This window comes from Lemur catta, chromosome 8 (genome assembly GCF_020740605.2).
Source record: "Lemur catta isolate mLemCat1 chromosome 8, mLemCat1.pri, whole genome shotgun sequence".
Taxonomy (NCBI): Eukaryota; Metazoa; Chordata; class Mammalia; order Primates; family Lemuridae; genus Lemur; species Lemur catta.
This window is the reverse complement of record NC_059135.1, coordinates 2,535,349-2,557,727: the sequence shown is the minus strand read 5'-3', so window position 1 is coordinate 2,557,727 and position 22,379 is coordinate 2,535,349. Positions and strand designations below refer to the sequence as shown.

At 54.6% G+C, this 22,379-nt stretch overlaps 1 protein-coding gene across 2 annotated transcripts in view; it reads right to left on the bottom strand.

Moving 5' to 3' along the window:
- The window catches only part of PER2 (period circadian regulator 2), a 39,070-nt gene extending 25,648 nt beyond the window's left edge, over positions 1–13,422 (bottom strand). For both annotated transcript variants that reach the window (XM_045558660.1, XM_045558661.1), the window contains exons 1-4: positions 13,326–13,422; positions 2,966–3,215; positions 2,507–2,569; positions 1,409–1,563 (exon numbers count right to left, since the gene is read on the bottom strand). In XM_045558660.1, the coding sequence (XP_045414616.1) occupies positions 1,409–1,563; positions 2,507–2,569; positions 2,966–3,195 (448 nt within the window). In that variant the 5' untranslated portion in view covers positions 3,196–3,215; positions 13,326–13,422. The remainder of the gene's footprint in view (positions 1–1,408; positions 1,564–2,506; positions 2,570–2,965; positions 3,216–13,325) is intronic.
- Positions 13,423–22,379: the final 8,957 nt, after the last annotated feature.

The following is a 22,379-nucleotide window of genomic DNA, read 5'->3' as shown; positions in this document are numbered from 1 at the left end:
TGCAGAGGGGGCTGGGGGCGGTGCTCACACACCCACTGGTGGGGGTGCAGCTGCTCTGCAGGGCGCCCCCTCCCCCGCCCTGGCTGACACTGACTGATCCTCACAGCAGATCAGCACAGCTTAGGAGCCAGTGGTTTCCACGGGAAAAAAAAAAAGGTCACACCTAAGCCCACAGTGCTGTAAGGTCAGGAGTGCAGACGTGGATACCACCTCCAAGATTTCTGCTGTTTTCTCTGAAATGCTGGAGGAAGCTGAATGCTCCTGAAGCTCGTGGACTAAAGGCAGGGCACCCGGACCTTTGTGACTAACGTCTACAGCTAAACCATCCTCGATGACCCCAGTGCAGGGGTTTCGGCCCCAAATTCTAGGGACTGGCCGTGGGAAACCAGGCTCTGGGTCCACAGCAGTGTATTCCTGCCCTTCCTGGAGACAGAAGCACCGGCAACTCCCTGAGACCAGGACACAGGGTAGCTCCCCGTGGGAGAGCCAGGTCTGGCAGCAGCTGGAGAATGAAATTCTACCGGGAGACACTTAAGGGGCTTGGTAGTTTATGGAGCAGTAAAGCATCTGAGCTTGTGGATGTGAATATTTCTGGAACTTGCAGGGTTTGTTCACAGATTCCTGCACCGCACCTTTGAAGAGTTCGGCACGTGTATTCTCACGTAAAAGCCTTAGTCTTATACATGACTGACCAGTTCTAAAAGTTCTTTCATATTCTGCCATCTAACAAATAAAACCAAAATATATACACAAATGGAAGCAGGATCTATGAATAAAATTTGGAGGCCCCATTACTGCCTGTGTGTGGTGGAAGGTGGCGTTCTACCTGCCTCCTCCTTTCCCGGTTGAAATGACCACCAGGACAGAAACTCCCGCATTTCTAGATAAACAAGAAATGAACGGCCTGAGGTCTTGAACCAAGAAGCTCTAAGTAACGATCCTTTAAGGATAAGATCTGAAAATGGCTTCCCTCTCGTATCTCTTCACGTTATATTTTAAAGGTAGGACAAGTCCTCAGCTAAGTGCTGAGGGATGTTTTGCTTTAATTCCATTCTGAGCCGCTCACGGCATCAGGCTGCTATCACGGGTTACGAGCAGTGTGTGATACCCTTCCTGGACTCGGGGTCACTGTCCCAAACACCAATGCTCCTGCCAGAACCCAGATGATGCTGGACTCCCTGATCATGACCTGACCCAGCCCAGAGTACAAAAAGTTTCTTTTTCCTTTAAATAGAATACTTCCAGTGTGCTGAGGTTCCCAATCAATGGCAGCTTCGTCAGATTTTTTGCATTTCCTTCTGCTATTTCAGGAATGAGTTTCAGAAAGTCAACACAATCCAAGCTGTAGTTTGGGGGCATTTAAAACTCATTTCTATAGATTTGGAGCAGATGTGTGGGGCAGACACACCTTTCACTTGCTTCACGCTCTTCAGGGCGTACTTCAGGGTTGCCAGCGTGCTGGCCTTCCCTGTGGCCTTCTTGTCTGCAGGGAGGTGGACCTTCAGCTCCTTCAGCGTCTGTATCAGTTCCTTGTGCGCGTCTGCTTTGGCAGACTGGTCACTACTGCGGATTCAAGAAAGAAGCGATGAAATGTTAGTGTCCCATTTTCTCAACCTCGGGGCTCGCTAGACATTTTCGTCCGGGTAGTTCTTTGTGGGGCTCTGCAGAATGTCTGGCCGCATACCAGGCCCTACCCACTGCAGGTCAGCAGCACCTTCGCCAGTTGTGGCAGGCAGAAATGTCTGCAGACATTGGCAAATGTCTCCTGCCAGGACAGAAACTGTCCCCAGTTAAGAATCATTGCTCTAACCCCAGTGAATGTGGGAACGGTCCCTCCAACTGGGTTCTTTTCCCCCGAGGAATAGCTGCTGGTTGACCCGTGGTCTGGTGGGGCAGACGGTGCTACTGAGCTGTGCCTTCCTCTCCTGTCCCAGGCACAAAAGGCCCGCGTGATGGGATTACAGAGGACAGGAAGTGACTTCCTGGGACATAACTGTGAACCATGAGCACAGAAGAGAGGAAGGGGGGGTTTCTGAGAAGGGTCCTCAAATGGAAGCACACAGATGGCAGGCAGGACCGTGGGCGCCGGCTGATGGAGACGGACCATCGCAGCAAAAGGCTCCGGAGGAACGATGGGCATCCGGTTTCTGCGGTGGTGGCAAAGCGCCCACATGCCCAAGACTAGGAGCTGGACTTTGCTCCGGAGGTGACAGGAAAATGTGGACATAAGGATAAATTTATTACAAATACCCTCAAAAGGGTGAGGAATGTTCCAGATGAACATGCCCAAGACTCAGGCGAGGTCTGCTTAGAGTAGGGCTGGGAGGAGCTTTACTGGTTCTGGTGCAACACTGGGGGCTCTGAATAGAGTCAGTGTCTGAGAGGCCGCGATGTGGCCAGGTCACACCAACACAGCCATGCAGACTAAAAAAAAGTCACATCACTCCCAAAAAACTAACCTCCAATAAAAGGCCTCTGAAGACACTAAGGGACTCACTGGCCTTACCTGCAGCCACTTGTGGACGGGTTGTGCTCAGCCTTGGCCATCATCAGGCTGAAGGCACTTGGACTGTAAGAACAAGGAATAAAAGCAAAATTTAGGCCACTGTATGCTCCATCCGCTTCCTCCCCCATCCCGCCAATGATAACAGGCTAGATAATACCACAGCAAGATAATTTTTAAAAAATACAAGGGTAAGATGAAAATGGAACATAAAACTTTCAGATAACAGAAAAACTAAGTATTGGGAGATGGAAACACAAGACAAAAGGAGCAAGTTCATTTTCTATAAATCACTCTAACTAAATTTTAGTTATTTTGCATTAATAAGATTTTCAAAAATTTTGAACAATTTGGTAATCTCGATTTAAAGACTGCAAAAGCAATCAAATCACAAGGGAAACCAGATATACTGAGAAAACCAAAAGCCTGTCCAGCCTCAGCCCAGCCGGCGGGGGCACGGACCTCTGGTGGGCACCCGGCGGCTCCACCAGCATCCCCAGCTCCTTCCCGCTGTCGTCACAGTCGCTGCCCCGCGAGTCCCGCCCGGTGGAGCAGTTCTCACTGGTCTCGTTTCCGCTGGAGCCGCTGCTCATGTCCACATCGTCCTGGAGCAGGGCCTGGCTGGGCTTGGGCTCTGCGGGGCCCCTGGGGGGGTCCGCGGGTCTGGAGGGGAACTCCGCGTACCCGCTCATGTCAGGTGCTGGGGTGAAACCTGCAAACGAGAGCAATATTGTTAAGCACTGAAAGACACACAGGTGACCACGGAGCCATCGAATGGAGCAGCTGTTTGAATCTTTCTACACATTTTACTAAACAAACTGCAGCAGTTGGGATCGACTGCACGCATATCACTTCACCACGTCACTGTCACTCGTGTTCTTATTTACTGAGCTCCTGCCTGTCAGGAATGAGGAACACAGTTGAATTAGGCAGTTGCGGTGCGAGGGCCTCATGAGATGGCAGACAAGAGCACTGACAATGACCCCCAGCATGCAGGAACTCTGGGAGAATACAGTCCCACCGAGTGGCTGGCAGGGCCTGGAGTCTGCATTTTGTAAGTCTCCCAGGTGATGGGGGAGGCTTCCGACATCCCAGGCTTCAGACATCGTCATCACAGCACAGTACAAATTACAAGAGAAGCCGAGGACAGTGGGTGACTTCGGGGGAGATGAGGCTTAATGGGTGAAGAGGGCAGAGTGGGCCCAGCAGGTGCAGAGCCCCCTCAGAGCTCAGGGGTCCCAGCCACTGCAGGAGGGTGTGAGTGGGGGTGGGGGAGGGGCCGGTGCGAGGTGGGAACGGTTAGGAGCCCCTGAAGCACCCTTAGCACCAGCCCCCGGAACTCAGTTTGCATGGGGACAGGCCCCCACTTCGGTGCTAGACAGAAACTTTACCTTCGGGGCTTCAGAGCGGGGTGGAAAGGGGCTGGAAGTAGAGACAGACTAGCCTCAGGCTGCCACAGTAATCCCCGGAAGATAAAAGGGGCGGGGGTTGGACTGACTAGCAGGGGGGCCACCAGCCCAAGTATGGGGACAGTTCGATGTCACCAGAAGAAGAAAGGAGGGCCCAGGATGGTGTTCCTAGTGGGGCCCGGCAGCCAGTGTGTGACGATGGCACTGCATGGCAGGGCATGGTCATGCTTAAACCAACCAACGCCGGGATGCACTGGGGGGTGGGGGAGGGGCTGTTCGCCCCTGGCCTGGAGAGGCAGGAGCATGGGGCTGGGGGCACCCAACCCCGACAACCCACGGCCTTTCTCCTCCTGACCCCATCTGGCCTCCAATCTGCCAAACTCAGTGGGAAGCCAGAGGGCAAAGGGACCTGCTGACTTGGGCTTGGTGGCTGGGTGGCAGCGGTCCCTTCACCAAGGGGATATTCCCAGAAGGCAGAATGTCCCTCACAGCTTCCATGTGCTCAGGGAAGCACACCAGACGCCTGCAGAGTGTGGCTGGGAGGTGCTGAGTGGTTGATGCCAATGACTGGGGACAGACACACAGCTTCTGTGACTCCCACACCCACTGTCCAAGTTGTGTGCAGGACGCAGGTCTATGGATGGGCCAGCAGGGGCAGGTGATTCACTCCAGGCCACATAGCAGTAGGTGACAGGGCTGGATTCCAGGCTACCTGCCTCTGAAGGGCCCCACCCCCACTCCCAGGATCGCTCAGGCAGGGTCTCCTGCACCCGCCCCACACGCAGGGTGTCTCTGAACGCTGACTCTGGCCCAGTGTGGCAATGATGCTTCTGTGTGGCATCTGCTCAGCCCTTCCCAGGGCAGAACAGGGGGAGAGAGGGCTTCTAGATTCTGCACCCCAGTCTCTGTGAAAAATCTTACCCTCAAGTTCCCACCACACTCTGGGAAAGCATCCCCTGCCATCACCTCATTCTCATCGGGACCCACATGGAATGACCAGGAATCACAAAACTGGCAGGGGAGGGGAATTGTCGTCAGCCATCCTGGAGTCTGACTCCTCCTGAGGAAGTGGCCCCGTGCTGCAGACCCCTACCACCCTTGGCCACGCACGGAGATGGCGGAGCCAGGGGCCCAGCCAGACAGGGAGCTCTAGCGCCAGGAAGATGCCTGTGGGAAGCAGCGGGGGAAGGACAGTCACAGAACAGAAAGCCTGTGGGAAGCAGAAGTTCTTCTGGACACATGTCCCCACTGAACACCTGAGGTCCCGTCTCCAACAAGGCAGCTCTGAGAAAGGGGCCAAAACCACCCAGGAAATACTATGAGGCCACACAAGCGAGGAACCAGCTGCGGACAACTGGATCACTGAGCTCCAGTATGACCCTTCACCCGCCCAGGTCTAGCCCGCGCTGAGGGACCCGCTCCGGGGCGTCCAGGCGAGAGCCGGACCCACGCAGAGTCCAACCACATTCCTGTTTGGAAAACAGCAGGGCTGATAAGACCTTGTCTTGTTCACAGACTAATAAGCAGAAAAGCCAACATGCGGCTTTAGAAAAGACACACGACAAAGACACGTGAACACAACCCTCACGGCACGGAGGAAACAAGCAGACTTTCATCGTGAGTGAAAATTCAAGAGAAGATGGATTCCATGGAACAAGTAATGAAGAACGAGATAAAGCCACAGACCGAGATGGAAATGCCACATTAGAACAGAAAATCAGAAAGGACAATGTTCAGAGTGAATAAGGAAGAAAACAGGTTCTGTGAATGAGAGACAGGTGAGAAACTTGTAGAATGAGAAGGGGAAGAACCAATATTACGAGCAAGAAGAGGAGAGAGATGGAGAAAGCCGAGTTTTTTTTTTCTTTGAGACAGAGTCTCACTATGTTGCACAGGCTGGAGTGCAGTGGCATGATCAGAGCTCACGGCAACCTCAAACTCCTGGGCTCAAGGGATCCTCCTGCCTTGACCTGCCGAGGAGCTCGGACTACAGGCATGCGCCACCACGCCTGGCTAATTTTTTTGTATATATTTTTAGTTGTCCAGCTAATTTCTTTCTATTTTTTTAGTAGAGACAGGGTCTCACTCTTGCTCAGGCTGGTCTCAAACTCCTGAGCTCAAGTGATCCTCCTGCCTCGGCCTCCCAGAGTGCTGGGATTACAGGCGTGAGCCACCGTGCCGGGCCCAAAGCTGAGTTTTTACCTGCAGATAACAGCTCTTTCTGAAAAAGACACCAGAGCAATGAAACAGACCATAATGAAAGACACATGTGAAGAAAACCATCCTGAGCTGAAGACAGGTTTGAATCTGCCAATCAGAGGACAAGAGTCCAGTGCCTCAGGACATCCTGGTGGAGAGCTACATTCTCAAGGATGAAGAAAATCCTGGCAACATCCAAGAGGAAAAACAAACAGACTGCCTACAAAGTATGGAAAATCATACTAGTCTTGGGCATCTCTCGTGCAGTACTAAATTTCCAGAAGATAATGTCTACCCATAGCTTTGAAAGGAAAAGTTTACGGTCAAAGGGAAGAAGTATCAGTTAGAGGATACTTGCTTATTATGAGTTAGATGGCTGGATGGATCAGTACCCTGAGTTACAAAACCTAAAATGCCACTGTTATTCCAATTAAAGTCAGGAACAAAATAAGCAAGGCTGCTCTTCCAGTCTTTTTAAACATTTTATGGAAGTTCTAGCTAATTTGATGAAAGACGAAAGGTCACTTTGGGAAGAGAGAGACTAAACACAAAGACTGTGATGGAGAGAAAAATACCAAAGATCTGTGAACCTGTAGAAGGACGCTCGACCTCATCAGCACGCGGAAAATGCAAAGGGTAGGGCGTTTTGCCCGCCGGGTTACAAAGATTACCAGGCTGATTGCATCTAGTGCTGGAAAGGCAGAGGGGGGCGGGCTCTCGTGCACGGGGCTGTAATATTAGATCTTTCTGGAGAGAAATTTGGGTGCCCAGCAACACTGCTAATCTGCACGCTCATACTCTTCCCACTTTTAGGAATCCACTGCAAGGAAATACTTGTACATGTGTACAGAGATGTGTGGTCATAGTGTGCAGAGTAAGAAAAGCCTGGAAAGAACCACCAGCAGCAGGGTAACTGCATCCTACCCAGGGCACCCCATCTACTGACCACCCTGGTCAGGTGCCGGCCTCAACTTCCAGGCTGGGTCCTGCCTACACCTGGCCCAGCAAGGTCCACAAGGTGTCAAGAGTGATCCTGGTGGATGGAAGGTCAGCTCACACTGCCGGTGCTCAGGCCCTTGCTCTGACTCGAGGGCCTGTGGGCTCTGCAAGGTCCAGCCCCCGCTACCTCCCATGCCCTGCCCGCCCCTTGGGCCCAGCCCTGTGCCCCGACCTCAGGGACTTTGCACTTGCTGCTCCTGGAGCCCACAGCACTCTTCTGCAGATGCCCCGAGGAGCCCACAGGAACACCACCAGCTCCCCTCTGCCTGCTCCTCCTCCCTCACACCAACGTGTTGCGCAGTTTACCGTCCACCCTCTCCAGGACGTAAGTTCCACGAGGGCAGGGGCCTCGAGGTGCCCACTGCTGGGCCCCCAGGGCCTGACACACACTGTCAAAGGCACAAAGCCTGGGACATCTGTTCTTTAGAATACTAGGCACCCATTAAAAGGAGGGAGACCAGGCTTACTGATGTGGGAGACTCTCAGAGATGAGCAAGTCGCAGAACAATTAACAGCAATAATAAAAAGGACAAATGGCACTTATACAGGGCTTGCCGTGTGCCAGCAGTTTCCTGCTGGTTAACTTGCTCTTACTGTGCGCAGCTCTGAGGGCTGGCGTGAGGGTGGACTAGGGAACAGCCACCTTCCCGGCCCTTGGGGAGCTTAACTCTAGGGGAAAACAGACAAGCAACAAGGAACTAGAGCATGTGGCACATTAATGACCAGTGCTAGGGAGAAAGACACAGAGCAGGTGACAAGGAAGTGGGAGTGGGAGGGGCTGGGCGTGAGGTTTTAGGGAGGGTGGCCGGGAAGGCCCACGTGTGGGTGGCATTTGACAAGGACCTTGCACACGAGCCCTCCCGTGTGCTTACTGAGTCCCTCGCCTCACCATCTCCCAGGCCCGCAGACACGCGCTTCTCCCAGCCATTGCTGGGCACCTGCCCCAGTGGCTCCTCCTGGCTTCACACCTGAGGCTGCCCAGCACCTGGCTCCACCGCCTCGTGAGGACGGGGATGAAGTGCCACACCATGGCGTGGGCCTCACTTCCCCGGCGGCTGCCACAGGGCCCGGGGAGGGACCTGGACACGAGGGAGAGCTCATTCCTCAGGGTGAATTCTGACCACAGGAGACTGGGGATGGGAAGGCGCTGGCAGAAACCCCCTCCATGTCCTCCTGGCATGGACTGCTCTGAGGCTGCCTGCGCCCCCTCCCCACCCTTCCTTTTCTGAGGACGCCTTTCTGATGGGGCCGTGGGGCTGAGCGACCCGCTGAGTGTCTTCGTGGGGCAGGTGCCACCTCAGCAGGTGCCAGCTTGCGTGTGTCTCCACGCTCACTCACTTCCCTCTCGCTGCCCGGGACTGCATCTCCCAGGAGGGCACCTGGCCCAGGCTGTGCTCTCAGGAGAGCCTGGACTCAGGCCTGAGGACAGTGAGAAAGTGGGCTGTGGGGCAGAAAGTTCTAGCCAGGCGGGCGGCAAGTGCAAAGCCCCTGAGGCAGGTGAGCGTTTGTGCGATCTACCTGAGGAAGACGGACGAGGCTGGAGCAGAGTGGGTGAGGGACATGATGGCAGAGGAGTAGCAGGGCCACACCACGGTGTGCCTTGTAGGGGCAGAGTCAGAACTCTGGCTTGTTTCTGAATGAGACGGGGAACTGCTGGAATGTTCTGTGTAACAAGATCTGACTGATAGTTCACTGGGACTGCAGGGTGGGGACAGGTGGAAACAAGGAGACCTCTTATGGGGCCCCAGCTACGGTTTAGCAGAGCTGCCAAGGGGCGTCCAGGGTGTGGAGGGCGTTCTCTCACTCCGGCCTCCCCCATGCCTTCCGGCAGACAGCCGCTGGCCCCTTCTGCTGTGGGTGAGTTACTGAGGCAATCAGAGGTGGCAGCAGAGTGCTTAAGTGAACAGGCCCTGGAAAGCCAGGGTTTCGGTTGGGAGCCACCCCTTCCTGACTGTGTGCTCTTGGACAAGTTTCTTAACCTCTCTGTGCCTTGTGTCCTTATCTGGAAGATGGGGATGACAATAATTCCTGCCTCCTCTTGGGTTTTGGAGGATCAAATGACAGAACCTGTACAAAGTATCTGGAATGCAGTTTTATCTTTTATTAACACAGGAAAACAGACAGGAGTAACAAATTTAATTAAAAGAGATTTCACGGTCATGGAAGCTATCTCTGACTTGTATTTAAAGGACTAAGAGCCAGCACCACCCCAAGCCCAGGCAATAAAGAAGTCGTTGGGGGAACAACACACACTCCAACAAGGCACTGTGCCTGTGTGCCCTGGAGCCACCCAATAGGTCCGTCCTCGGGAACCTGGTTGAATATGATTTGTGTCACATGATTACCCTAGGTGGAAATATGAATACAAATATTTTTGCAGAGGGTCAGGCAAACTTGGCAGAAATGTGAGACAACAAACTAAGCCAAATCATCCGAAACTTTATCGTTCCAGAAAATGTGTCTCTGAGCACCAGCGACTCTAACGGACCAACCTCATTTTGCCGAGTTGGCGAAACCGATGTGCCCTCAAAGCGGACTTTGCCTCCTCCTTCCACAAATGTTTGCCCAGCGCCAGCTCGCGCCAGCACTGCCAGGGCCCTGGGGAGCTCCCAGGAAACCTGTTTCTACCCCAGGGGGGGCCGGCTGGGGGAGTGCTCCTGAGAGGAGGGGACCAGGGCACAGGAGGGAAAAGGACAGCCTGGCTGAAAGGGACTGCGGGAAGCTGGGTGAGCCTGCCCTTGAGGCCCCCTTCCCCCCTTCTCGTGTCTGCCGCTGGCTCTGCCCCCGAGAACAGTCAGACCGAAGGAAAGGCGTCAAGCTGAGACCCCTGACTGGGTCACTTGGCCATGTCTTTGGTAGGGAAAGTTTTACCTCGACCAGACAGAGGAACATTCAGAAGGCGCAGTCCACGATGAGATCATGGAGTCTGGGACCGGGCCAGGAGCCCAAGTGCTTGCAACTGGCTGACGGGTTCACGAGGGTTCCTTACGCTATCCTCTCTGCTAGCCTCTCTGCTTTTGCAGACGGTCATACTTTCCACAACAAATTGTTACAGAGAATTGGGAAGCACAGCCTGGGCCTCAGTTCCAGCCTCCACCACCCCCACCGGGACCGCTGAAGCCTTCTCACGCTACCCTCACTGCTAAGGCAGAAATACATTTCTCTGTGGAAACCAGAAGTCAGCATATGGTTTAATCACTAAAGGTGGTCATTTTTTGAAACAGAGGTACAGGTATATGCAGAAAAGTCCCACATCGTAAGGTCACAGGTTGATGTGTGTCCACACACTGAGCATGCCACGTACAGCACCAGATCAGCTCCCAAAACTGCAGGCAGGACGCTCCAGCCCCCAGAGGCTCCCGGGGGCCCTCCCAGCCACTGCCCGTGCCTAGGGTCCCCCTTAGCCCAGCTTCTCACAGCCTGCTTAATTCTGCCTGTTCTCGAACTTTACGTAACAGGGATCATAAAACCTGTCCTCTGTCTCTGCAAGCCTGGCAGTGTTTTACAACCCCAAATATTATAACATGTTTTCTACTTCCTGGTATGAGCCTACTCCCTGAGGCCAGCCTGCTGCAATCCTGAGAAACTGTTTGTCCTGCTAAATAAACAGTGGCGCTCTCCATGGCAACAGTTGGGTAACTGAGGAAAATGTGACCGCAGCCTTCCAGATATGGAAGGAGAGGAGGTGCTGGGGACAGGCATTGTCTTGGCCTCACTAGGAAACCTTCAGTTGCTCTCAACTCAGCCTTTTAAATTAATCCTTGAATATGTAAAAGTGTAAGATTTTAAAACAGTAACAAATGGAAAAGTGCCAGCCTCCTGACTCTAGTGTTCAGGGACTAAGCTTCCCCGAATCCAGGAGGCTGAGGCATTTGCTCCTCATGTACCCGAGCTGTTCTTATTTTACCCGGTTCCTTAAAGAGCAGGTTCCGATTTCTCTGTTACCCTCAGGAGGACACAAGGGCTCAGCACAGCAGCCCACTCTGTCTTGGGAACTGCCAGCCTCTGAAAACCAAGTGGCCTGACCCTGTCACCAGTCACTGCTGCTAATCTGCTTGGAAATACAGTGACAGACTTGTTATAATCGTGTATACAACGAGCATAAGGAGTTAAAACGCGCCTAAGTCCACAGAGCAGAGCACAGGCTCGGGGCAGGGCCCGCCAGAGGCCCCATCTCCACTTTCTGGCCCTCCCTTGGTTCCGCAGGTGGGCCAGCGTTCCACAGGTGGGGGCACAGAGCGTCTGTAAAGCTGCAGGGTTGTGTGTTTCTAGTCAGTTGTGCCAAATACGGTAGTTTTCAAAAGGCAAAAGCAACATCACAGAGTCAGTCTTTCTTTTGACTAAATGCTGAGTGGTCCCACCAGCTATTCAATGACCTCACAGAACCTGTGGTTTGCCGAGTCCCGGTGAAGTTACATCATCACTTAGAAACAGAGGTGTGCCTACCAGTGGTTTTCAGAAAGTTTGGTGTGCATGAGAAGCAGTGCAGATGAGCAGTACCTTTCCCACTGCCTTCTAAGCACAGCAGACGTGCCTCACAGGGTTACATTATGTGACCCCAAGGCAAGAGCATGTCAGAAACCTCTCATCTCCTGCATAGGTGCCTGGGAAAATCATCACCATGGTAACAGGAACCTGGGAACTGAAGCAGACCTCAAAGAGCTCCTCTGTAGGGCATCAGTTTCTCTATACAGGAAACTGAAGCCCAGAGCAGGACCCGAATCACCCAGCAGCAGCCAGCTGGCTGCCACAGGGCTCCCCCTTCCTGCCTGGAACTCCACAGAAAGCCAGGGCTGTGCTAGTTCTGTACCCATGAATCACACCACGATGACAGTGAAATAACTGTGAACACCCACGGCACCATCCCTACGTTGGCATATCACGTAGCTTCCACCTTGCAAAAAAAGGAGTCTCTTTATTCATTATACTTAAATACCTGACAAAAACTCAGTTTCCAATTAAAGCTTTCAGGTAGAGTCCCGGCCTCTTCCCAGTCAAACCCAGCTTGGGACCAGAAATCCCAGGTAGGGGTAGAGGGTGGGCATCTCCCCTTTGAAGCCAGGGGGCTGCTGTGCCATATACAGGAGGTGAGAGGTGTGCAAAGAGGGCTTCTGCCACAGCGCTGGGATTCTTAACGCCTGGGGGACCTGAGGCCCACAGTTCCCGCCCACTCAGGATTCAGCACCCAATTTCATGGAATCTCTTAAGGTCATTTTGACCCGGGGTGACAGAAAGACCCTGGGCCTGGCCCTGCCATGGTGTGTGCCCAGCCTGTATTGGGGCCTCAGTTTCCTTATCTGTCAAGCCAAGGGGTTACCCTGGAGGATGCCCAGGGTGCCTTCTGGCTCCGCGTTGTTTTGTGCCTATGAATCAGCTTTCCAAACTGGCTCCTTCTGTGTAGGTTACAGAAACCTTGGCAACCCACTTGTCATCCCTTATCCTGGCCTTCCTGGAGGGGGAAGCAGGCCGCCATCCACCCCCCAAGTTCACATCCGGAATTTGGCAGCCAAGGGACAACCCAGAAGGACGGTGTCATTGCTCCACCACAAAGTGGACACCGCGCTTTTGTCCACCATGGTGAGAGGGAATAAATACAGGTGGGTCCAGGGTGGGTTTTGGGGCCTGGCTTGGCACCGGGACTGTCTTGTCTCTGCTCACATCCCAGGGGGCCCATGGGTGTCTGGAAAAACTCTAGACCAGCGCCCATCCCGGCCCCTTCCCCTGCCCGAAGCTTGGCTCTCTGGCCTCACGGCAGGAAGCCAGCTCTCCAACGGGCTTCCGTGTCCCAGCGACAGCTGCGCTGACCCTCGTTCCTTCGGCCTTCCCCATGAGGGGGAGGGGAGGGGGATTGTAAAAGAAAATCGTTTAAAGAACGACAGTCCGCTGTGGTAGCCACTCAGCAGCTCTGTGACCTTACACAAGCTGCCTAACCGCTATGGACCTCAGTTTCTCCATCTGCAAAATGGGGATGCTGATTTCAGCGCGGTTCCTACGGGCGACACACCGTCCGCGAAGAGTGCGCCGCAACAGCCCCATCTGCACTGGGAGCAAGACCGAGGGTCTCCTGACACGCCCCACCCACCCCAAGGCCGTTTCCCAACCGGGGCGTCCCGTGGCCCGGAAAACTCCAGCGCGCGCCCCGCAGCCGCTCGAAGCGGCGGTTACGTAAGCCGCGGGCTCGGTCCGTGCCGCCGCCCGCCGCGCCGCTCACTCACCGCCCAGCCGCGTCCCGGTCTGCAGGCCCGCGCGTCCCTCCGTCCGCTGTCCGTGCGTCCGCTCGGCCCAGCGCCGCCGCCCCGAGCCGCGCGCAGCCCCCGCGCAGCCGCCCGCCGCTGTCACATAGTGGAAAACGTGACCGCGCGCGCCGCCCCGCCCCCGCGTCCGCCATTGGCCGCCGCGCCGCCTCATCTGCATACGAGGGGGGCCGGGCCTGCGAGGGCCGCGCGCCCATTGGTGGTGGCGCCCGTCGCTCTCTTTACATAAGACGCACATGGAACTCCATGTTCACCGCGCCGGTTCCTCAATGAAGCCGTGGCGTACTCGCGCCCCCCTCGTCCGCCCCAGTGGTCTCTTCCACTTCCGGCGTCGGCTCCTTCCATTCAAGACCGCCAGCGTCCGCCGGCGCGCGGGGCGCGGAGTGGCGCGAACCACCGCGGGGCGGGGGCGCGGGGCCGCGCACCTCCGGCCCCCCTGGAAGGCCGAGCTTCGCGAAGCCAGGCCCCGGGAGACCGCCGCCGGCGCCGGGCCAGGGTTGGCCTGCCCGCGGGAACCCCGAGGACGCCCTTCGTTCAGTCATTCACGGTCGGTTTTGTCCTCATTCATTCATCGCCGCGCGCGGGAGCGGCCCGGGGCTAGGAGACCGGCCGCCCCCGCGCAGCGCCGGGTGCGCGCCCACCAGGCCGCCGCGAAGCCCGCGGTTGACGCTTGTCTCCTCGGCCTCCAGGGGGCCTTGCTTATTTTTGAGACCATGTGTTGCAATTTTTGGTTCAGGAGATAGAGTCACTGTTACCCTGAGGAGGTACAGAAGAAACAAATGATGTCCCGCCCCCAAGCACCTGTCAGGGAGAAAGGACCGTAGCATCTCCCTTCGCTCTCCCTGTTCTCTCCTGGGCTCCCCTGGCGACCAGGGAAGGGTCAGAGGGAAAGGCTATGAGCCCTAGCCTGTAGGTAAACTTCTAATTCCAAAGCCAGCTAACCCACGTTCAGGAACTCCTGTGTGTAAGCCACTTCTTTCCCTCCCCCTGAGGAGGTGTGTGTGCAACTCCTCAGACGCAAACCAGGGCAACACGAGTTCATCGGGCAGTCCTCGGGGCAGTCCTCCCGGCATTAGCCCCGAGAGGCCTGCTGGCGGCTCCCACTTCAGTCGGGGCCCTCCTCCTCCTGTTCCGCTGACACTGACACCCTGACACTCTCCGCCTCCTCTCCCACACCGCACACAAATGCCAGGCAAATCCAGGCCCAGCTGCACCCTTCACACGCCCAAAGGCCTTTTTGTTTCTTCACTTGCATTGACGTCAATGGGGAGCTCCATTGTTCTGGAAACAAGAGCAAACAGACAGCTCATCCCACCTCGCTGAGATTCTCCTTCATGCTCAATATTTCCGGGGTCTTGCTGTGTATTCAACCTGCAGCCCAATGTCACATTTCTTCTCTAAATTTAGCCTTTTCTATTTCCACCAATAAATCTGGTAGAAAAATATTGAAATCAATTCTTTTAGAAATTATCCACAGGTGTGGGCCTCTAGAACTCTTCAAAATCTGATCTATTTTCAGTATTTCACAGGCAGTTTCTTCTTTCTTGTTATTGGAAGTTTTCATTCACTTCACAGATACTTGCTGACAGCTGAGTACTGGGGGACATGCGAAGATACATCTCACTGGCTCCCTCCTGTGAGCAGTCTGGGCTGTAGTGGGGGATGAGGCAGGTTGAGAGGCAGTATTATCTAAGATGGGGACAAGTCCTGAGAGAACAGGACAGACCTGGGCAGAGCCTCCGCCCCAGCTCTGACAGAGGAGACTACTGTAGGGCGTGAACTCCTAGGATCAGGTCCGTCTGTGGCTGCCATGCTTGCTGGGCCAAGGGGGGGTGGGGGTTGGGGTAGAGAGACAGAGAGGGAGAGTGGGGCAGTCAGGTGAGAGAAGGAAGGAGATGAATCCTTTCCTAGCCAGCCCACACTTGACTAGCTGTCACCTCCAGCACAGAGCTCTTGGACAGGCAAGTTGCTGTTGGCACTGGGGGAGGCAGACTGGCCAGAAGAAAGCCAGCCCTGCAGTTGGGGGTGGAAGTTGAGTGGTGAGCTAGCATCCCCAGCCACCTGGAGAGTGCTGTCAGTGGAGAGGCATGGCCTCCAGCCTCAGCCTTCACCCCACCTCCCAGCTAAATGCTGCTCTGTGGCCATCCTACCCAGCCCACCGGCCTATTTGCACCACTGAGCCTGGCCCAAGTCAGCCCTGCCTATCGTGCCTGGGCCCTGCCCGGAGGGCCCGTCTGTACTGGGGCCTCCACACCTTGCCAGTTCACTCACTGGCTCTCTCATTCACTACCGCACTCAGTCAGCCAGCTATTTACTGAGCAACTACTACATGCCAGGCACTGTGCCAGCCACTGCCTCCTCTCCTTGTGGATCTCATGGTTTGTGAAGGCAAAGAACAAAGGGCTAGGAAGAGAATTACCTCTAGAAGTGGGGGTTATGTGGCCGGCAGAGTACTCTCCAAGGAGATGGAGGGGACACTGTCACTCCTTCTGGCCCTCCAGCCTCAGAGCCCCTTCTGGGTCTAGGGACACTGGAGATGGTGATGCCCTACCCCCACTCTCCAGCCTCCCTTGCACCCAGCGCTGACCCACGGCTGACCCCAGCTTCCTGGGAGACCCCAGCTTGGCACGTTGGCAGCTCCTGGCAGTGAGGCACTCAGCTCCCAGAGGTGAGCCCAACGACATGGGTAGCTGTCCAGTGTCTCAGACTGGGCAAGGTGAGGCCTACCTGACCCTAGTGATCCAGAAGGCTGTGAACCAGGCAGGTGCCTGTCTCTGCATGTGAGGTGGTTTGTGGACAAATGTAAAGAATGTATCGTTATCATGCTACCTACTGAGAAGGTTTATTTGATTTTTAAATTAAATATAGATCCAGGGAGACTATCCTTTGTTTGGGGGAGACATGTGTGGGTGTTGTGTGTGCACACCATTCATGTGTGTATGCATGTGCTCATATGTCTTCCCCCCGGAAGCCACAAGATTTGAGCCATCGGCAGTGGGTGTGCAGCCTCACCCAGGAGAAGAGCAGGTGAAAGGAAACTGGGCACGTCTTTGCTCAGAGCTACCTGGCCTGGAATGTTGGCGTCCATGTCCCCATGGCTTCTTTGTAAAGGACATCTGGGACAACACGGGGCTTGTGGCACAGGCTAGGACCTCCGTCTGATGTCAAATAGAAGTGGTCAGACTGGACATCCTTGCCCTGTTCCAACCTGAGGAAGAAAGCAGTCGCTATTTCACCGTCAAGTAGGATGAGCCTTAGGTGTTTTGTGTTATATAGATGCCCATAGTCATATAAAGAAAGTTTCCCTCTATTATAATTTGCTAAAGGTTTTTGTTTGGTTTTTTGTGCTTTTTAATAATCATACATAGGTGCAGTGGGCTTTTAATCTATGGCAATTATTATTACTTTAAAAATATCTCCCCCAAATAAATCTTTTGTTTTGGCAGATTTGCAAATAATCTAAATAGCCATAGCTTTGTCTCTGCTATACAATATTGTGTGTAGACTTGTTTACTTCATTGTTGTATCTTAAACAAAAATATGAATGAATAAACTAATTGGTGCCCCACAGATTCTGCCTTTTTAATGTTGTCCATTTCCTTTTTATTGCTATAGGAATCCAATGATTAAATATGTATCCATCAGTTTTGTAAATAAAAAGCATGGTTTTAACCATAGCCAAAAATCTGTTTGCTACCACATCACTTAAGAAAGGATTAAAACATCAAACTTTCTGGTCATGAGACCATTAAAAGAAAAGCCAAGGATTTAGCGGAGATGACAGCTGTGCATTTTGGTGCAGGCGGAGCAGCGTGTAGTGGCACCGGTGGCACTCACGCTGTGGGTTGCAGGTCCGGTCTTTGCCTCGAGAACTTGCAGGCTGATTTGTAGATCAGGTTTTCTGGTCTCTGGTAGCTTGAGTCCTTTCCCAGAGTTTCTGGGCCACCAATACCCCTCACTGTCCTGGAGGGGCCCAAGGAAAGGTGGGTTGCCAGCAAGGCCCCCCTCCCTGTCCAAGGTGATCCCCCGTGTCTGAGGGTCCTCTTCCTTCACAGGGTGGAAGGCTCTCTCTTTGGTCAGGGTGCCATCTCGCTGGCCTTCTGGGCCGGGGACCTCACCCAGGCAGGCCCCCGTAGCAGGCTCTTGCCGTGTGCCTTTTTGTCTAGTGTGTGTCCCCTATCGCTGTCACCTCAGCTCTGTTCTTCCAACATTGCTGGGGGTGGCACTGAGGGACAGCCCAGCTGGCACCCCTCCCATGGATGTCCTGGAGCAGAGTCAGGAGCTGGAGCCCTGCATGCCTGGGGACCGACAGGCCTGGCACCATCAGAGTCCTGATCCTGGGGTGACACCAAGAAGAATACTGGAGGTGCTGCGTTCGTGGATGGGTCTGGGCCTCAGGGCCCCCTCACCTGTGGATGCGCTATCACTGAGCACGTGATTACTGCGTGTAGGTATCACGCTTAGCACTTGGCATACATTCCTTATTCAATCCTCACAACTCTGTAAGGCACGTGCTTGGGTCCCCATTGGCCCTTTGCAAAAGGCACCTCAACATTATGACACAATAGGAATCATGTGGGTCTGAGTTCTTATGTCATCAAGGAGTGACAGACTTTGTCTGCTGAATGATCTCATGGCCACCCTCCTCACCCCACCCCTGCAAAGCCTGGGAAAGAGCTGGCTCAGCAGGGAAGATAACAAGGTCATGAGCAGCCAAAGTCCAAGCTCCACAGTCCCTCTCGTTCCCCAGAACATTCTCCCCACCGAAAAGCTCCTCTGTGACTTGGCTGGCCAAATGCTCCCCACCTTTTCCTTACACCCCTCAAAATCCACGAGGGCTCACAGGTGGGGATGGCTGGGCTGCAGGCCCCTCTCGTGGACCACGCCCACCTACCACGCCCACTCACAGCGCTCCGCTCACTCCGTGGGGCCCTTTGCACCCTGCCTGCGTCTCAGCCCACACATCTGTCCTGCAGTAACCCCGCTCTAGGCCTCACCACGTGGTACTTGTGGTGCTTGGGTGTTTGTCCTCTCCTGCTGGCTTCTCCCGGGTCCCCAATGGGGAAAAAACACCCCTTGTGCCTGGACCAAAGCTTGTTGGAAGCAACACAGGAGTGTGACTGGGCTCCCCTCAGGGTGGAGGCATCCCGTCTGGTGTGGTGACGGATGGGTCACCTAGCTGAGGGCAAAGGCAGGAGCCCAGGTAACTTGCAGCTGTGGTGGCAGCAGCCTTGGGGCCCGCGGAGGTTCCATAGTGAGAGTCGTTTCTCCATCCTCCTCCTCCTCCACAGGTGGAGCCCTTCGAGGAGCAGGAAGGGGGAATAGGAGATGCCCACCCTCTCCTGGGCCACTGTTGAAGCTGCCTTGTTACAGGGGGGAGACCGAGTGTAGGTGGGACTATTCCGGGCACAGAAGGACAAATGAGCTCGCTCTGCCTTGCTGCTACCAGCACCCAGGGGACTCTCAAAAGCGTGGGTGGCTTGTTTGCTCAGCCAGGGGCAGCATCGGTGCTGCTGAATGAAGCAAATGGTGGGTGGGGAGGACCGACACAGGACCCCCACTGCGGAGTCAGAGGTCTGGGCTGACTGGCAGGACGGGGACAGGCACACATCCCCGCCCATGTCTCAGGGCAGGTGCTCAGTGGGGTTCCGCACAGCTGTTCTGGAAGTTTCTGGGACCTTGAGTACAAACTCGGGCATCCCCATGGACGCTGTGGCCGCTCTGGGGGAGCTCGCTGGGTTAGCTTCTGTGAGAGTCCAGAGAGGGTCCCCAGCAACGCGCTCTGGACTCTGAACGCCGAGTGATTTACTGAAGGCCGGGCCCTCCCAGAAGGCGGCATCTTTGGCTTTTTCCTCCAGGCCTGGAGCAGTTTTTCCAGGCTGGGGTGTGCCTGGCCTTAATGGATGAGTCAAAAATTAAGAGCCCCAGAAGCTGGTCCAGGTCTCGAGGGGACCCTCAGAGGCTGTGCTTCCCACATAGACCCCCATGTGCCCCCACACTCCTGCCAGGGTGTGTGAGCCGGGTGCTGACAAGGAACATGACTGCCTGCCAAACCCTAAGCCAGGGAGGCTGGGGGGCCCAGAGGACTGGCAAAGGGGCTGGTGGCAGCTGCAGCTGAGGGACCACTGCAGGGAAGTGGCTGTATGCGGTGGGGATGTGGTGCACGAAGAATGGGGTGAAAACTACAGGCGTCATCATGAGGAGAGGACAAGGGGAGGACTGGGACCAGGAGGTCCCTAGGGAGGGAGCTTTGAGGTTAGAACCTTCCATTTTCACCTCTGTGGTCCACCCTGCAAAGCTTGTGGCCCCCTGAGCCTTCTGAGAAGAACTCGGGAGGTGAAGATGAAGACAATATTGAAACAGGATTGCTGGAGGCGACTTTGGTGGCTCTGGGGTCCGCTCTGGGAGGCTCCTCTCCATCTGGGCTTCCCTACCCTGTCTGAGTTTTTAAACCACAAGAAGACAAGGAATGGGGCCCTGTTCCCCAAGCCCCACCTTCAGCGGTGTGGCAGACTGTGTGCTCCAGTGCATACACCTGGAGGGGGCAGGGCCCCAGACAATCCTGGGCTTGCTGGCGTGGGAGCCCAAGGGATTGTCACTGATGGCCCAAGAGAGGTCATGTCGTAGGTGCTGCAGGGTTCTTCCCAAAGCTCCTCGGCGGGAGGTGGGAGGCAGGGGAGAGCCAGCTGACCATTCCTGTGCCCTTGCCCCTCTGTTGGGCAAAATTTCAAGGCGTGAGTTTTCTCTCGGCCACTTCAGGGAAGGCCACGGGGCTGAGCATGTGGACCTGCTGCATGTTCGGTTTGCATGTGGCTCCTTGAGAAGCGGTGGCCGGCGTGGGAAAGCCTCACCTTGCGTTTTCTTTCCTTTTCCTCCACTTTGCTGTCCTGGGTGTGCGCCCCCCTCACCCCAATACAGATTTTGTTCTTAATGCTACAGCCTGGCTCTGTTTCTAGGGAACCTAAACCAAGACACTGGACACTGGCAATGGCCCTAGAAAGCAGAGCCTCACTCAGTTTCCATTCTAGAATGAACTGCTCAAAGCCATAGGGTCCCCATTCCTAGAGGTAAGTGGGATTGTAATGGTCGGAGGTCAGCAAACTATGGCCTGTGGGCCAGAGGGAAGCGGGGGAAGCCCAAAGAATATGCTGCAGAGGCCACACCAGGCCCACAGAGCCGAAATTGCCTGCTCTCCGGGCCTCTACAGAAACAGCTGGCCGACCCTGGTAGTGAGCTGTCATGTAGTGGCCTCACGACTGCTGGAGTTGACAGCTGTGGTCGGCTGTGTTGGGTGCAGGCAGCCACTGAGTCGTGTGGTGCTTCCTGAGTAGGTGACAATGATGATGATGATGATGATGATGGAGAAGGGTGGCTTCTTATGTGGGAGCTGGACACCTTGAGAAAAGACAGTTCAGTGACAACTTAAGACAAACTTTGAAAGCCTGAGGGCCTCAATGTCAGCTCTGGAGATTCACATTTCCTGCAGCCACTGCGGAGGAGAAATCACCGTGGAAAATCAGGCCTAGAATCTGGTAAGGGTCACAGAGCTACAAAGGAGACCAAAATCACAGCCGTGACCGGCCTCCTATGTCAAATAGGAGCCAGACAGGGAAGGATCCTGAGGCCATAGGTGTGGACAATTGAGTGCATGAGCGAGAATCGCAAACCCTCAAATTCCCGGGGAGCCTCCAAGCCAGCAGAAGCAATCACTTCCCCATTGCCAGAGAACAGATTGTTCTCATGAGACATCACCTGGTGCCCTGCAGATGTTTGTTCTCAAGACCTGCACTCACCGCCCCTCCTCGATCCCAGGCCTACAGCCAGGGTCAGGTCTCTGCATAGCAGGGGCCGAGAGGGATGAACTCTGCTCTGGGGAGAAGCAGAATATTCCCTGGGGGAGTGCAGAGCTGGCTGACGTGTACCAACAGGACCCAACAGTGGGTCTTCAGAGTGTGCCGGGAGGAAGATAAGGCTGTCGGTGGCTGGACGAGAATTCACTGGCAGGAGGACACTCCCCTGTGATTTAGAACCCAGTGTGTGGGCAAGGACACCAGGAACTGATTGTAATCATTTAGACACCACTGACTCCAGTGGTGTGCTAGTAACTGTTTAACGACTGGCACTCTGAAAAAAAAAGAAAAGAAAAAAAAAAAAGATTTGTAACATTTGCCAATTTCTGTAGCGTAAGTACTCCCGTGTGGCCAAGTTCAAACTGCCACAATGACCCCTTTATGTAAGTGGTGATGCCACCAAGGCCACACGCATAAAGAGAAGAACCATCCTCACCCTGGGCTCAGGTCAACACGGTCAACCTAAGCGTTTCCTTAGAAAATAGAGTTTGGATCTGCCAGTCACAAGGAGAACCAAGGAGAAATGGGTCTCCCAAAATTCAACATCTAGAAGACTATTTTTCCAAACTCTGTGTTTAGAAGATTTTAAAAGGGGCTGTTGATACCAGATAATCTCAATCAAGTGTTCAGTGTAAGAGATTCCTCAAGGTTATGGAGACCTCTGGCTTCTTGTATAGGGAGTTTGCTATAAGTCAATTCATGTTGGAGGTCAGCCCCCAAAATGATAATTTTACATTTGTAATATTTGTTCTTGAGATGCTGTTTGTGGCAGGGACTGGTCCTTCTGGGTCCAACTGCTCCTCCTCTACGTGGCCGTAAAATCCATGTCAATGCAAAGGAGGCTGCTGCAGGAGGCCCTGGTTGGGGCAGTGCCCTCCCGAGCACTGGTGCAAACCATTAGGGTCCCGCCGGGGGCAGGAGGGCTGCCAGGAGCCCTACTTCATCCTCTAGAAACGATGTCCCATCTGGGGTGTGTCCCCCAGCCCCCCTCAGCACTCCAGGATGCAGGTTCCATCTAAGTGTGGAGAGAGAAGTCTGAGTTGACCTCAGCATTCTAACCCTAAACCTAGTCCAGTCCTCAGGGGCAGAGGCCAGGAGTAGGTCATGGAAAATCTTGGAACGGTTTGTGTCGTTCTGGATGGTGGCGCAGGTGCGGGAGGGTAAA